This window comes from Silene latifolia, chromosome 1 (genome assembly GCF_048544455.1).
Source record: "Silene latifolia isolate original U9 population chromosome 1, ASM4854445v1, whole genome shotgun sequence".
Taxonomy (NCBI): Eukaryota; Viridiplantae; Streptophyta; class Magnoliopsida; order Caryophyllales; family Caryophyllaceae; genus Silene; species Silene latifolia.
Genome location: NC_133526.1, coordinates 10,513,413 through 10,526,146, shown reverse-complemented (window position 1 = coordinate 10,526,146; position 12,734 = coordinate 10,513,413). Strand labels below are relative to the sequence as shown.

General features: G+C 33.1%; 1 protein-coding gene across 1 annotated transcript; it reads right to left on the bottom strand.

The window, feature by feature from the left end:
* Nucleotides 1-3,095: 3,095 nt before the first annotated feature.
* On the bottom strand, nt 3,096-10,147 carry LOC141598233 (uncharacterized). Its single transcript, XM_074418084.1, has 4 exons — nt 9,114-10,147; nt 3,976-4,183; nt 3,716-3,845; nt 3,096-3,511 (listed from the first exon to the last, which is right to left on the bottom strand). The coding sequence occupies exons 1-4, from the start codon at nt 9,842-9,844 to the stop codon at nt 3,252-3,254; spliced, it is 1,329 nt and encodes a 442-aa protein (XP_074274185.1). The 5' UTR covers nt 9,845-10,147; the 3' UTR covers nt 3,096-3,251.
* Nucleotides 10,148-12,734: the final 2,587 nt, after the last annotated feature.

The following is a 12,734-nucleotide window of genomic DNA, read 5'->3' as shown; positions in this document are numbered from 1 at the left end:
CGTGGCGGGTTCCACGGAGGGCGAACTAGGGTGTGAAGCCACTCCCGCAAGTGACTCCACCACAATCACAATCACATGACATCACAGTCATCTCAATCCCCTCACACCAACACTGTCACAAAAACCTCCATTCTACGATGATCAACAGACGACGATAATTACAACAACATGTCATGTAAAGCACGGTAAACTGAGTAGGGAAACCCTACATTAGCAATCAACAGCACAGCAGTATGCAACACGAACAATAAAAAAGGCTTCTCTACGAAGTCTTCTACGTAAGAACCACGACGATTATCCACACAATGACGCTACGAAATGCTTAAGAGGAGGATTAGGGAATGATTTGGGTGTGATTAGGTTAACGTAGAAATGATAAAGGTTTTGAAATGATATTAGAAACTGACGCGGTTGTATAAAATACCCTAAACATTCCCTAATCAAACCGTCGAAATACCACTCCGCCAAACCGGACACTCGGTCGAGTAAGTGCATACTCGGCCGAGTGTCCAATACTCGGTCGAGTATTCACTATACTCGGCCGAGTATTCCTCGGCAGAATCAAAATAACACACAACCAGAGCACTACTCGGCCGAGTAGGCTCTACTCGGTCGAGTAGTCACCAAGGAAAATCCGTAGTGTTACAATTATAATATTTATTTTAAGACAATCGATAGTATAATAACTTTATTTAAGACAAAGTCATAATTAAAAAATAAAATGGGTACTAAATATACATAAATTTGTTTGTGTCATATAATGATAATCTCTGCACTAAAATAGAAAATTTATGAATTATAATACAATCAAGTGTTGCATAAAAAGATCTTGAATCCACAAACAAATCAATAATGAGCTTTTTTACTTTGGTAAATAGTAGAATTAAATCTTTTTAACTTTCAAATATAGGTAATTATTATGACTCATTACATTTGAGTAACTAAAATACATCATAAGTTTTAACCATTAATCAAAATCGCACTAGAAAAAAGAAATATTTTGCATTTGTTTATACATTCTATTGTCCCTCAATTACATCTTAAAAGTCGTGTTAGGAAAAAAATGTAATTTAAATCATATCATTTGTACATATTTTAATTATGACAAAAAATGGAAAAAACGTACAAATATAAATAGATAGTATAATATTTTCTCATTATTAAATCGGGTTGGATATCGAAATAGGTGCAAAAAAGATGGTGTATTTTTTCGTGTGTTATTTGTCCTACATTGAATAATGTAGGTGTAGTAAATATACTACATATAAATAGTTGAATTGTCCCACATTAGAAAATTCACATAAGGTGGGGTGATCTTAAAAATTAATTTAGGAAAGTATTATAAATAATATTTTTTGATGTAAAAAATAAAGTGGAGAATCTTTTAATTATTATAAAATTTATTTCCTATATTATATTCAAGTGATTTTTCTAATTTTTATATAAAAAATTTTACATTTCATTTGGCAAAAAAATATCATTAAGAAAATTATGAAAATAACATAATTTGATTCATGGTAAAAATGATATCATTAGCGTATAGATTTCATATCATTTGTACATATATAAAATTGTGTACTTCTTAGTAAGTTATATGTCCCACATTGAAAAATAATGTAGGATTATATAAAAATAATAGAATTGTCCCACATCGAAAGATTAACATAAGATGTAGTGGTCTTATGATTATAAATATGAGGCATCTTTGGAACTTAGGTATCAACCTACCATCTTTTGCGTCTCTTAAATAAGATGTTTTGACTTTTAATCATATCTAAATAAATGATTAGAGATAAGATGTAAATATTAAGACCTTATAACCAATTTTTTTTTAACTAAGTTAATTACCCCGTTGCAACGCACGGGCATTTAAACTAGTTTCTACTATAGTTAAGTCTCTGTTTCGACTGTTTGACACTTTAACAAAGTATTTCAGTTAGTTTATTTGACCAAAATATCTTATTTGACTAAAACTTAAGATATGTACCTAAAAATAGTCACTATTTATTAGAATTTGGTTACATTTTTTTCGTATTTTACGTACAACGATTTTACAAAACAAATTACGATGCTACTATGTACTCCCTCCATTTTTTTATATATGACGTTTTGCATTTACGAGGTAAGCCTTTAACTTTAATATTTACAAAAATATATTTGTTCAAAAAATATAAAAATGGTACTATTAAATTCCTTACGAAAAATTCTTTCATATGAGTATACATATCATAATATTTAGTCTTATATTTTAAGAGATATTGAAGAGAGAAGGGAGTGTCTCGAAATGTGAGAAAGTCATATATAAAAAAATAGAGGGAGTATTAACTAATAAGTCAACTCATTTGCACTAAAACCTTTTCCATTGACAAAAGTAAACCACAAATTTGATGTGAACAATAATGGTAACATATTATCAAAAAATAACAACATTTTATTGTAAAATGATGACATATTACCCGTCTTATTTCAGATCAAAAGCAATAATCTTAAGAAAAATGGACCCTAAGTAAACTGACTTGAATGCAGCAGCATATACGGGTCAAAGTCTTATGAATGAATATGTGAAACCTTCTAGTTTAAGGGCAGTTGTTGAAATGTGAGCCTTAATTAATACCGTTATTACTTGACTTCCTCATTGTCTTGGGATTTGGCCATTTTATGATGTGATTATGAGTGTTAAGAATTTTTATCTTTTAAATAAGTGATTAGGGGTTCGATTCGTGACTCTTATGAATAAAAAGGCTAAATTTGAGAAGGATTAACCTATTAAATTGCCTTTAGTACTCTGAAGGAAATTACTCCAGCTGTCGGTAGAAGATACTCCTAGTCGACACCAAAAATGATGTGATTATGCACTAAACATTGTGGAGTTTGCATATGCTTTCACCTAATCACTTCCATTATTAATGACGAATTCACCGGATATTATACTCCTATGAAGAAGTACTAGTTAGCTCAACGACCTTCACCTAATCTTGTGCCTTTAGTTATAGCACATCAGTCCATCACATATAATAAATGGGGACTTCAATAATAAGGGATGTACGTAAGAAGGTGGCGCTGAAATTGGGCCTGAAGCATGATAGAAGTAGAACTAGTGAGCAATTCGTAGAAATTATAACTCACCTTGTAACATTTTAATGCCTTATTATCCAAATTTATGATTTTTCTATTAGATATTTTATACTATAATGGAGCCCCCCTATATAATTACACACCACAAAGTTTTTTAAAAAAAAAAACAAGAAGAGTTATCTCATTTCTGTGCTCCAAATACCCTTTGACGAAGAACTGGTTAATTTTACAACTCTTTTTCTTCCGTGATGCTTGTTTTTGGGATCGATCTCTTGAATGTTTTCGACCTTCAATATATCGGCCGTTACAATGTGATGATCAGATGTACCCTTAGACGAGAAAACTGAGTACGATCCTGGCACAAATTTGTATTGTAAACCCGGCGATGCTAGTATATAATCCACTCTTGTACCATATTTGCATGTTCCTTGCACGCCTACATCCCAAAAACAGTGTAAATACAGATTAGGAAATAATTTCTGTCCGAAACATAGCTTGTTGTCATTCATAGTCTCGTCTCCACGACATATCATAAGCCGGTCTTAACCATTTCTTCGAGAAAACAAATGAATTTAAAACCGAAATATAGAACAAATTAAAACAAGGAAAATGTAGTCAAAAAAAGAGAAGAGCCTCATACTTTGGCCTTTGGCTATCACGACGACAGATTCACATTCTCCCGCGAAATCCTTAGCATCAGTGTACTGCTTGTCTTTCAAGAATTTCATCACCTCTGTCTTTGGTATCGGTTTTCCAATGTCTTCGTAGTACTGAAACATGATGAAAATCGATTTCTAACATTAGCCAAATTTTGCTCTGAACCAGACAACGTTTGACTTTTGACTTTTTAAAACGCGAGTATTGAAAAAAAAAAAAGTTGAAAAAAGGTGGCATACATACTTTAACAATATCAGTCCATCTTTCGTGAGAGTAATCAGAGTCGTCGAGAGAGTTAAGACCTCCGGCAAGAATATGAGGGGCGTCATTAGACTGAATAATAGCGTTAATTTGCTTCATTCGCCAATTTTCGTCTAAATGATCAAGATGAGTACAGTAGAAATTAACATCCCCTACTTCAGGTACTTCAATTGTTGTCTTGAGCACATTCCTGCATTTAATTAAACCGGTTTCTTTCGTCATCAAATTTCGTATAGAATTTTACTAAGTACGAGTACATTAAATTCTACTAAGTGTTGTTAATATCACCTCATTAATCACATAGTTCATCATTACCATACAAATGATAAATGGTCCTAAAACTGTATTGCTTGTCAGAAGTTAGTTAAACAGTAGGTGACCTCAAAATAATTGATTAATCATTTACAAAGTTACAGGCATGGGCAAAAAGGAACGATAAATGGGTTCACAACCACGCATAAGTTTTAAAGACATGCCTATCGAAACATGTCTCGATCATATTAGCCATTTAATAGTCCATATTACTATCTTTCAAAAATATTTCTATTTGAATTTAGTCGTGATGACAAATTTTACCATAACAAGGCCTGCAACGAAGTTAGAGGGGGTAACAAAGTACGAAAAGAAAAATCATTTGTTTAATTTTTATATATTTTTTTTGTGAGGAGTATTTTAATCAGACTTAAATAAATGATTGAGACAGAAGGCGTAGGAAATTTGTATGTCGGTCATTCTTGATTTTTGAACGAGTCCTATTGCTTTAACTTGAGTGTATTGGTCCTCCAACAGTAAAGATACACCTTATCCACCCAACATATATATATACAATAAATTTGGTTTTGAGTACAAGATATGCTATATTGCTACGAGCAATGAAGCAAAGTATAAGCAGCAGAAAGAACTATATAAAGAACAATATAGTCTAAGGAAAGCCTAATAACAACATATACATACAGAGAAGTACGTATATATTTCTCCATACAATGACAAAGCAATAAGTCTTGTTTCAGATCAGTTGAAATAAGACGGACTAAATGTCACCATTTTTTTTTTAATATAGTGTACTCCGTAATCATTTAATAACAAAATGTTATAACTAAATTGTTAGTTTTTACCCTTAAAATGATGGTAACATTTTATCAGAAAATATTAACATTTTATCGTAAAATGACTACAATGATCCTAAAGAAATAATTTGCGATGAATGAACAAAGAAATGAACAACTTACAAAAAATAAAAAATTTAAAGATAATGATTCTTTTTCACAAAATAACATTTGGTTTTACGATAACACTTGTGCAAAACCTTCAAAGCACTTAAATTTGAAGGACTAGTAGATAGCAAAACTTCATCACTTTGGATAATACAGAACAAAAGACTACATATTTTCTCTACTTTAATTTGTTTTTCCATGGGATCTTGTATATATATTAAAATAAATGGAACACAAATTATTTAACACCGCCCACCTCAACTACCATATCAAGTGTACCATATATTACTCCTAAACTATGCTTATTGTATTACTATAAGCTTTTGCAAGAGGACCTGGTCAAATTTATACATACTCTTTTATCTGTTTTTCCTAACTTTTTTTATTGTTGATCATGAATAAGCATGATTATTTATTAAGGATACTTATTTTATCCTTAATCATGATTGCATGGTATTTTAATAAACTTATTAAAAGATCGTCTATCAAAAGACTCGCTCCCAAATTTAGTTAGATTGCATGGTGTTGTAGCCTTGATAACGAAACAAGATAGAAGCCGGATGTTTTGGTGAACTGTAGTGAGTTGCATATTGATCAGCAGCAATGCACCAAAGTTTAGGTAGGGTTTCGTCAAAAAAGAGGAGTTCCTTTAGAGCTTGTTTCCATACATATAATACCCTACTACTTTCATACATGTCTATTTTCATGATTAATCAACTTAATGGTCAATTCAATTATTTGTTTTGTTCTTGTCTTGGTGACAAAAGTGAGATATTTCTCCGACTCCATTCATTTATTTATCTATTCTATTTTGCGTATTTCAGTTAATTGTTACCTTTCTATTTTCTTTGATGGGTGATTTGCAGTGAGGATCCCCTGTTTCATTTGGTGTCCTATTTCGTGTCTCACACCATACACATTTTGACCCATCAACACATTACCACATTTATTGTGTAGTTTTTATATGCAACAAGTGATGTGTATGTAGTGGAACACAGAATGGGATACAAAAGTGGGACATAGGATTCTCACTGAGTAATTTGATCATTCACATTTAATTTGGTTCACTTATTATCAAATAATTCGCTCCCTCCTCTTTTATCGGTCTATAAATAACCGGAATAGATGAAGTACGTGTAATTTTAGAAACACCCACTTTATTTTTCCCATCACATTTACATTTTCTCTGTTCAATTTTAGTGGCTAATCATTGTTAAATGTGATCTATATTGTCCCTGGTCCCATGACATACAAAACGAACAACTTTTCAAACACCATAATATGAAAATGTTAATCATTTTGTATATATTATAATGGTTAAAGTTAATATTTCTTGAACAAAGTTAAATACTCCGTAGCAAAAAGTTTAATACGGAGGTACTATGGATCAATTTTTGCCATATACTTCTTGTGCCAATGAATAAGTGTAGAAAATACAATGCAATCTTGTAAAAAATAATTATGAAAATTGACTCAGTTGACAACTATATTAAAAAAGAAAAGAAAAAAGGACACTATTATAAGAAGTAGGATAGAGTATAACACAAGAAATGGAAACACAAGACCAAAACTATGGTTGACCATAACATAAAAGTTCACAATGCAATTAAACTTGTTGAGTTGTGCAACTTACGGAGTACAAGACTATAAAATTTAACTTATTAGCCTATTATCTAAAAGATTTGGTTTGTAATAAATATAGTGTAGTTCTTTTGTTTTATTCATGACCGTTAATTAAAATATGTTTTATAAAGAATAGAAACAAGTATATCGATGAAGATCCTATTCTTTTAGACTAAAATTTTAGGAATTTTTTAAAATTTAAACTAAACTTATGTGAGCCAAACTTTTCTTGAACTAGAGTTATAGGAGCTGAATTAAACTTTTTTTTTTTTGGTGACGAGGGAACCCGCAGCCGCTACCTTTGGTGCGCACTGGGTAAACCCTCGGATATATATGATAACCTGCAAACCACGTGTACCAGGTAAGCCATCCGAGGGTGACAGACTCGAAGTCTATAAGACATGGACTTAGACCAAGAATGTTCAACAAGATTTTGCTCTTGGAGAGGTTTGAACCTCGGTCTCCTGGAAATTTCACCTAAGTTTTAACCATTAGACTCCATCCTTGCGGGCTTGAATTAAATTTATAGGAAATAAACTTTTCTGAACTAATCATATACTCCGTATGAGATCAACTGAACTTATAGAGAGTAACTTTAATTTCAAAATAACAGAGCAGCAATAAGTTTTTTTTTTTTTTTTTTTTTTTTTTTTCATGATTCCTTTCTTACAAGATTTTGCTATAAATCAATACATCAAGTTATGCCCTTTTTTTATTATGTTTTTTTTTTTTTACCAAAACTAAAGGCTAAAGCCTATCATTTGGCTATCTTTTTCTCAATTGTTCTCCATGAACATTCTAAAGAAGCTTCATTTATAAGAATTGAATAATTATACCCTTCTAAAGCTGCCAAAGATTAGGTGAAGTGACCTCCTTTTCCCAAAGAAATTATTTGCAACTTTTTTATCTTGTTTATCACTGGAAACAGTTAAGAGGATGCCAACTGCTTCAAAAGGCACTTGTTATATGCTTAATGTTACAAGAAGTTAAGAACAAAACTTTGCCAACTCCAGCTTGTGTAGACATTGACTCTATAATATCTTTTGCTTTTTAAAGATTTTTAATTTTTTTTGTAATAAAGTATTCATAAGAAAATTTAATTCAATATGCACCACAAACTCTACAAAGTGTGTTCCGTCCTTCACAAACTATGCTCCTTAAATGCAAATGTTTGGTGCCGGTTCTTTTGGGTTGAATAGAGTTAAAACTGAACTGAATGAAGTTGAAGTGAGTTAAATTGAATTGGAGTGAGCTGAACTTAATTGAAGTTAGTAGAGATGAATAGAATTGAAATAAGCTGAACGGAACTTAGGTGAGCTGAAATTAAATCGGAATAAACAGAGCCTAAATCGGTTGTTGGAAAAAGTCATTTATTTTTAGGTGTCAAATAATGAAATAAGTCAAAAGGGCATTACGATATACAGAACCTATACAATCGTCCATGATATCTCTGTCTTAATTATTAAACTAAAACATCTACGGTATTGGATAGAATCATTACGGGTTACATACTAAAGGGTTTAAAGCACGTCTACCTTATCTTAACCCATTGGATCCTCTCGAACCGGGAAAGAAACCCTAAGATCAGTAATTACACCTCACATTATCTGTTTCACATTTTATGAAAAAAAATTTATAATGGCATAAAAATGAAGTCAAGTTTTGCCAAATTAAATACACAATTTGAGAGAGACGGTTTTTCAATAAGTTATTAAGAAACTAATTTTCCGTACCCTTTTATTTATATTTCATGACCCTTTTATTATTGATCATGACATAATAATTTTGTATCTATTTACACGACCTCTTCCACATATCATGAGATAAAAAACTATGCTGGCATAAAACTGAAGTCAAGTTTTGCCAAATTAAATATGAGAACGTAGCTTATCGTCTAAAGCTTCTAAAATTGACATTTACTTTCAATCAATGAAACATCTGAACACAAAAATTGCCATTTTGATTAAAAATAAAATAAAAAAAGCAGAGGAAAAACAGGGGAAATCAGAATATTTTGATTACCCTATATTAAAATAAACAAAAATATTTACCGTAAAGTTATGAGAGCTGGTACTTATAACCCGGTTCAAACCCCGTCGTAATCATATAATCATATTTGCCCTTTAGGATAGAGGGGGTTGAATATATGTCGGCCTTAAAACGGGTTAAACAAGAGAGGACGCTTCTAAGCAATCATAATAAAAAGAAAATTTGATTCAAGAAAAAAAAAATGACCTTAACCCGAAATAACAGAAATATAAACAAAGAAATAGAAAAACTAACCTGAAATCAGAATCATCAAAGATTTTCTGAACTTTAGATTTTTTGATAGGCCATTTAGAAAGAACAGCATTACCATATTCAGGAGCCCAACTTTCAGCAAAAACATAATACATTCCTAAAGCAGATGCTAATTCTGACAATGGTTTCATTTCTTTCCCTTCTTCAGCTTTAATCTCTTGTAATCCCACTATATCAGCATTCAATTCTCTAAGAACATCAACTATTGTTCTATTACTCCTTTCTGAAAAACTCGAAATCGATTTCGATTCATCTAATCTTCTACTTCTCCCTAATGATATTTCATTATCAGGCAAATTTATTGATACCCTTAATCTCGACTTTGCGAATTTCTGCTGTCTGTTTATCAACGTATCGGAATTCGTGTTAGTGGTACTGGGATGAAGAGGAGATTGTTTGAGTATCCCTTTAGGACGATCGTTAAAGGGTTTAAGGTTCGATTTATCGGAAAAAGGACCGTTAGGTAGTGTAGAGTTTGGTGGGACAGCAGGTGCCATGGAGAATAAGGCAGCATTAAATGTTGCAATTTTAATGGGTTTATGAGATTTTTGTGTGTTTGGGTAAACAGTTGAAGGTTTAGGACTATGTTGGTAGTAATCGTTGTTTCCTGAATTGGGTTTTCCGAGGTGTTTGATGATGATTTTAGGGTTAGAGTTTCGACGTCGAAGACGAGAACATAATCGCCTGATGTTCTTATTCAGGAGTTTCAACATGGTGTGCAGAATGTTACTGTTACTGTTAGGTTAATGGTTGTGGAATTACTAGTAGTCTAGTACTATTAAGAGTAGGTTTTGTGCGAGATGGTCTCCTGATATATTGATGGTTGGTTGCATGAAAAAAGGGAGGAAGAGGAGGAAGCTGAGAAGAGGGTGGTGTTGTGTGTGTTATATGGAATGGAACGTGAGAATGACTGTTGAAAAGGAACGAAAGAATTGGGTTTAGACTTTAGAGGTTGTTTAGAGGTTAAAGAGTGCGTGGAAAATCTGTGTTAGGTGAGTGAGTATCCGAGTATTTCTAGTAGATGGGTGGGAGGCAATCGGGTATTTATATTCGATTCCATATATTTCGGATACCTTAAAAAACTCGGATCTAACAGATAATACAGTACAAAAATATAGCAAAACTCTGACCTAAGAACACTTTTTTTTCTTTCAAATACTTCCTTCGTTTCAATGAGTTGTATACGTTTGTTTTTTCGGTACTATTCAAGTAAGGAGAATCTTCATTGTAACTTCTAATATAATAACATAAAAGATAGTCCATGTAAAATCTTTTTTAAATTGTCTTATCGAGTACGTTATGAATATCAAACTATTTTAATTTTTAGTAACATGTAGCTAAATATATGAACAAAATAAAATGTGCATCGATGTACGTGTATAAGCAAACGTATACAACTCATTAGAACAGAGAAAATATAAATATAAAATTAAATTTGATAACAAGCTACAGCCTACAAGAACAATCGATAAATAACAAAGATATGTACTTTTGAAATCGGATATCCGAACTTTTTCAGCTATGTAATATCGATATTTAACCCAAACACTAAGAGTTCGTATGCAAATACACGACTCTAACTCATTTATCAGGTTGAATATTCAAAATTTCCAGTCAGATTTATTTAGAACGGATATCAAATTCAATTAGTCTCACTATAGATGGATATATCTGTCTAAAGTGAAAGACGGGTTAAATATACTTAAAAGTGGTGACATTTTTGGGCCTTACCATGCAACTTGTTGCTTATATTATGCTTAAAGTGGGTAGATATTTGGTTCATCTATAACTATAGACGGATATCTCCCGTCTATAATGAAAATTTGTGTATCAAAAAATTCAAATTAATTAAGATACGAGTACATTGATATCAAACCGATTTTGCCAAGCCTACTGATAGCTCAAACTCATAAGGGCATTAACAATAGACAAACCTTAAATGAGGTTTGTCTAATGCCACATCACTCAACACACAAACCTCTTTAACAACAAACCTCAATACAACAATAGACAAACCTTATAAAATTATATTACATGGGGTCCACTATCACTCACAACCAAAAACACAAACCTGTATACAAAATTGTAATCCTTTTTATCCATAAACTCATAAACCTTTGTTCAACAATAGGGAGGGTTCTCTATAAACCTCTTAAATAGTAGACAAACCTCTTTGGCAAACCTCTATTGTTAATGCCCTAACAATCATTAAGGTATGAGATTTGATAGCACATGTGAACGGGGAAGGGGTTATTGTAAGATTTATGCTTTGAATGTGTATTTACTTTTATTGAATAAACGAGTATATATACAATTACAATGTGCCGGGTTATGGAATATACAATCTAGGTTAAATCTAAGCTAAACCTTATGTGCAAGAAACATATCACAAGCTAAGGAAAGGTAGCTAACAATTTCCTAAATACATTATTTACGAGATATGGAAATTGATACGGGAATATCTTTAACACGCTCCCGCAAGACAGTCGGTCTAAGAGTGAGACCTGTCTTGGAGACCAATGTGAGAAAACGGGCATGAGCCAAGGGCTTCGTGAGTACATCAGCAATTTGATCGAAGCCATTGATATGTTGCACACGAAGGGTACCTTGTTGAACTTGCTCACGAACAAAATGAAATGATAGTGCGAGATGCTTCATACGGGAGTGAAAAATTGAGTTAGCCGAGTAATGCGAGGCACCCAAATTGTCACAATAAATGGTTGGTGTGTGCGGAAGAGACACACCCAATTCGGATAACAGAGCACGCAGCCAAAGTATTTCAGCTGTAGTGTCGGAGACGGCTTTAAATTCAGCTTCAGTCGTGGATCGGGAGACAGCTCGTTGCTTACGAGCAGACCAGGAAACCGGGTTCGAACCAAGGAAAACAATGTAACCACCTGTAGAGACATAGTCATTCATGTCGCCCCCCAAGTCCGCATCACAGTAGGCGTGAAGAACAGACGGAGAGGAGCGATTTAAGCGAATGCCATGATGAAGAGTACCCTTGAGGTACCGAAGTAATCGTTTCAATGCAGTCCAATGGGACTCAGTCGGATGCGTAAGGAATTGTGCAAGCTTATTAACAGTAAATGAGATGTCAGGCCTGGTGAGGGACAAATATTGAAGACTGCCCACCAAGGCACGGTATTTCGATTCATCTTGAATAGGGAGTTCCGGATGACGAAGAAGCAAGGTCTCCGTGGACATCGGGGTAGTGACAGGACGACAATCTTCCATGTTGTATTTAATTAGAATATCAGAAATATATTTGGATTGATTAAGGTGCAAGCCTCGGTGCGTCGGAGTTACCTCAACACCAAGAAAGTAGGACAAAGGACCCAAATCCTTGAGTGAGAACCGTTGAGAAATAGCTGTAACAAACGTATCAATAGCAGTAGCGGATGTGCCAGTGACTATTATATCATCCACATAAACCAAAACGTATAATCGAGTATTAGCTTGAGTAAAAATAAATAGAGAAGAGTCGGAAATAGAGTTAACAAACCCATAAGACGTGAGGTAGGTGCGTAGCTCAGTGAACCACGCCCTTGGCGCTTGCTTGAGACCGTATATTGCCTTCGTTAATTTACAAATATGGGACGG

Bases quoted from the DNA above. Each gene is read 5' to 3' on its own strand.
- LOC141598233 (XM_074418084.1), bottom strand. From the start codon at position 9,844: ATGTTGAAACTCCTGAATAAGAACATCAGGCGATTATGTTCTCGTCTT. The intron at 4,184-9,113 runs GTTAGTTTTTCT...AATTAAATGCAG, and splicing joins TTTGATGATTCTGATTTCAG to GAATGTGCTCAAGACAACAA. The intron at 3,846-3,975 runs GTATGTATGCCA...ATCATGTTTCAG, and splicing joins GATGGACTGATATTGTTAAA to TACTACGAAGACATTGGAAA.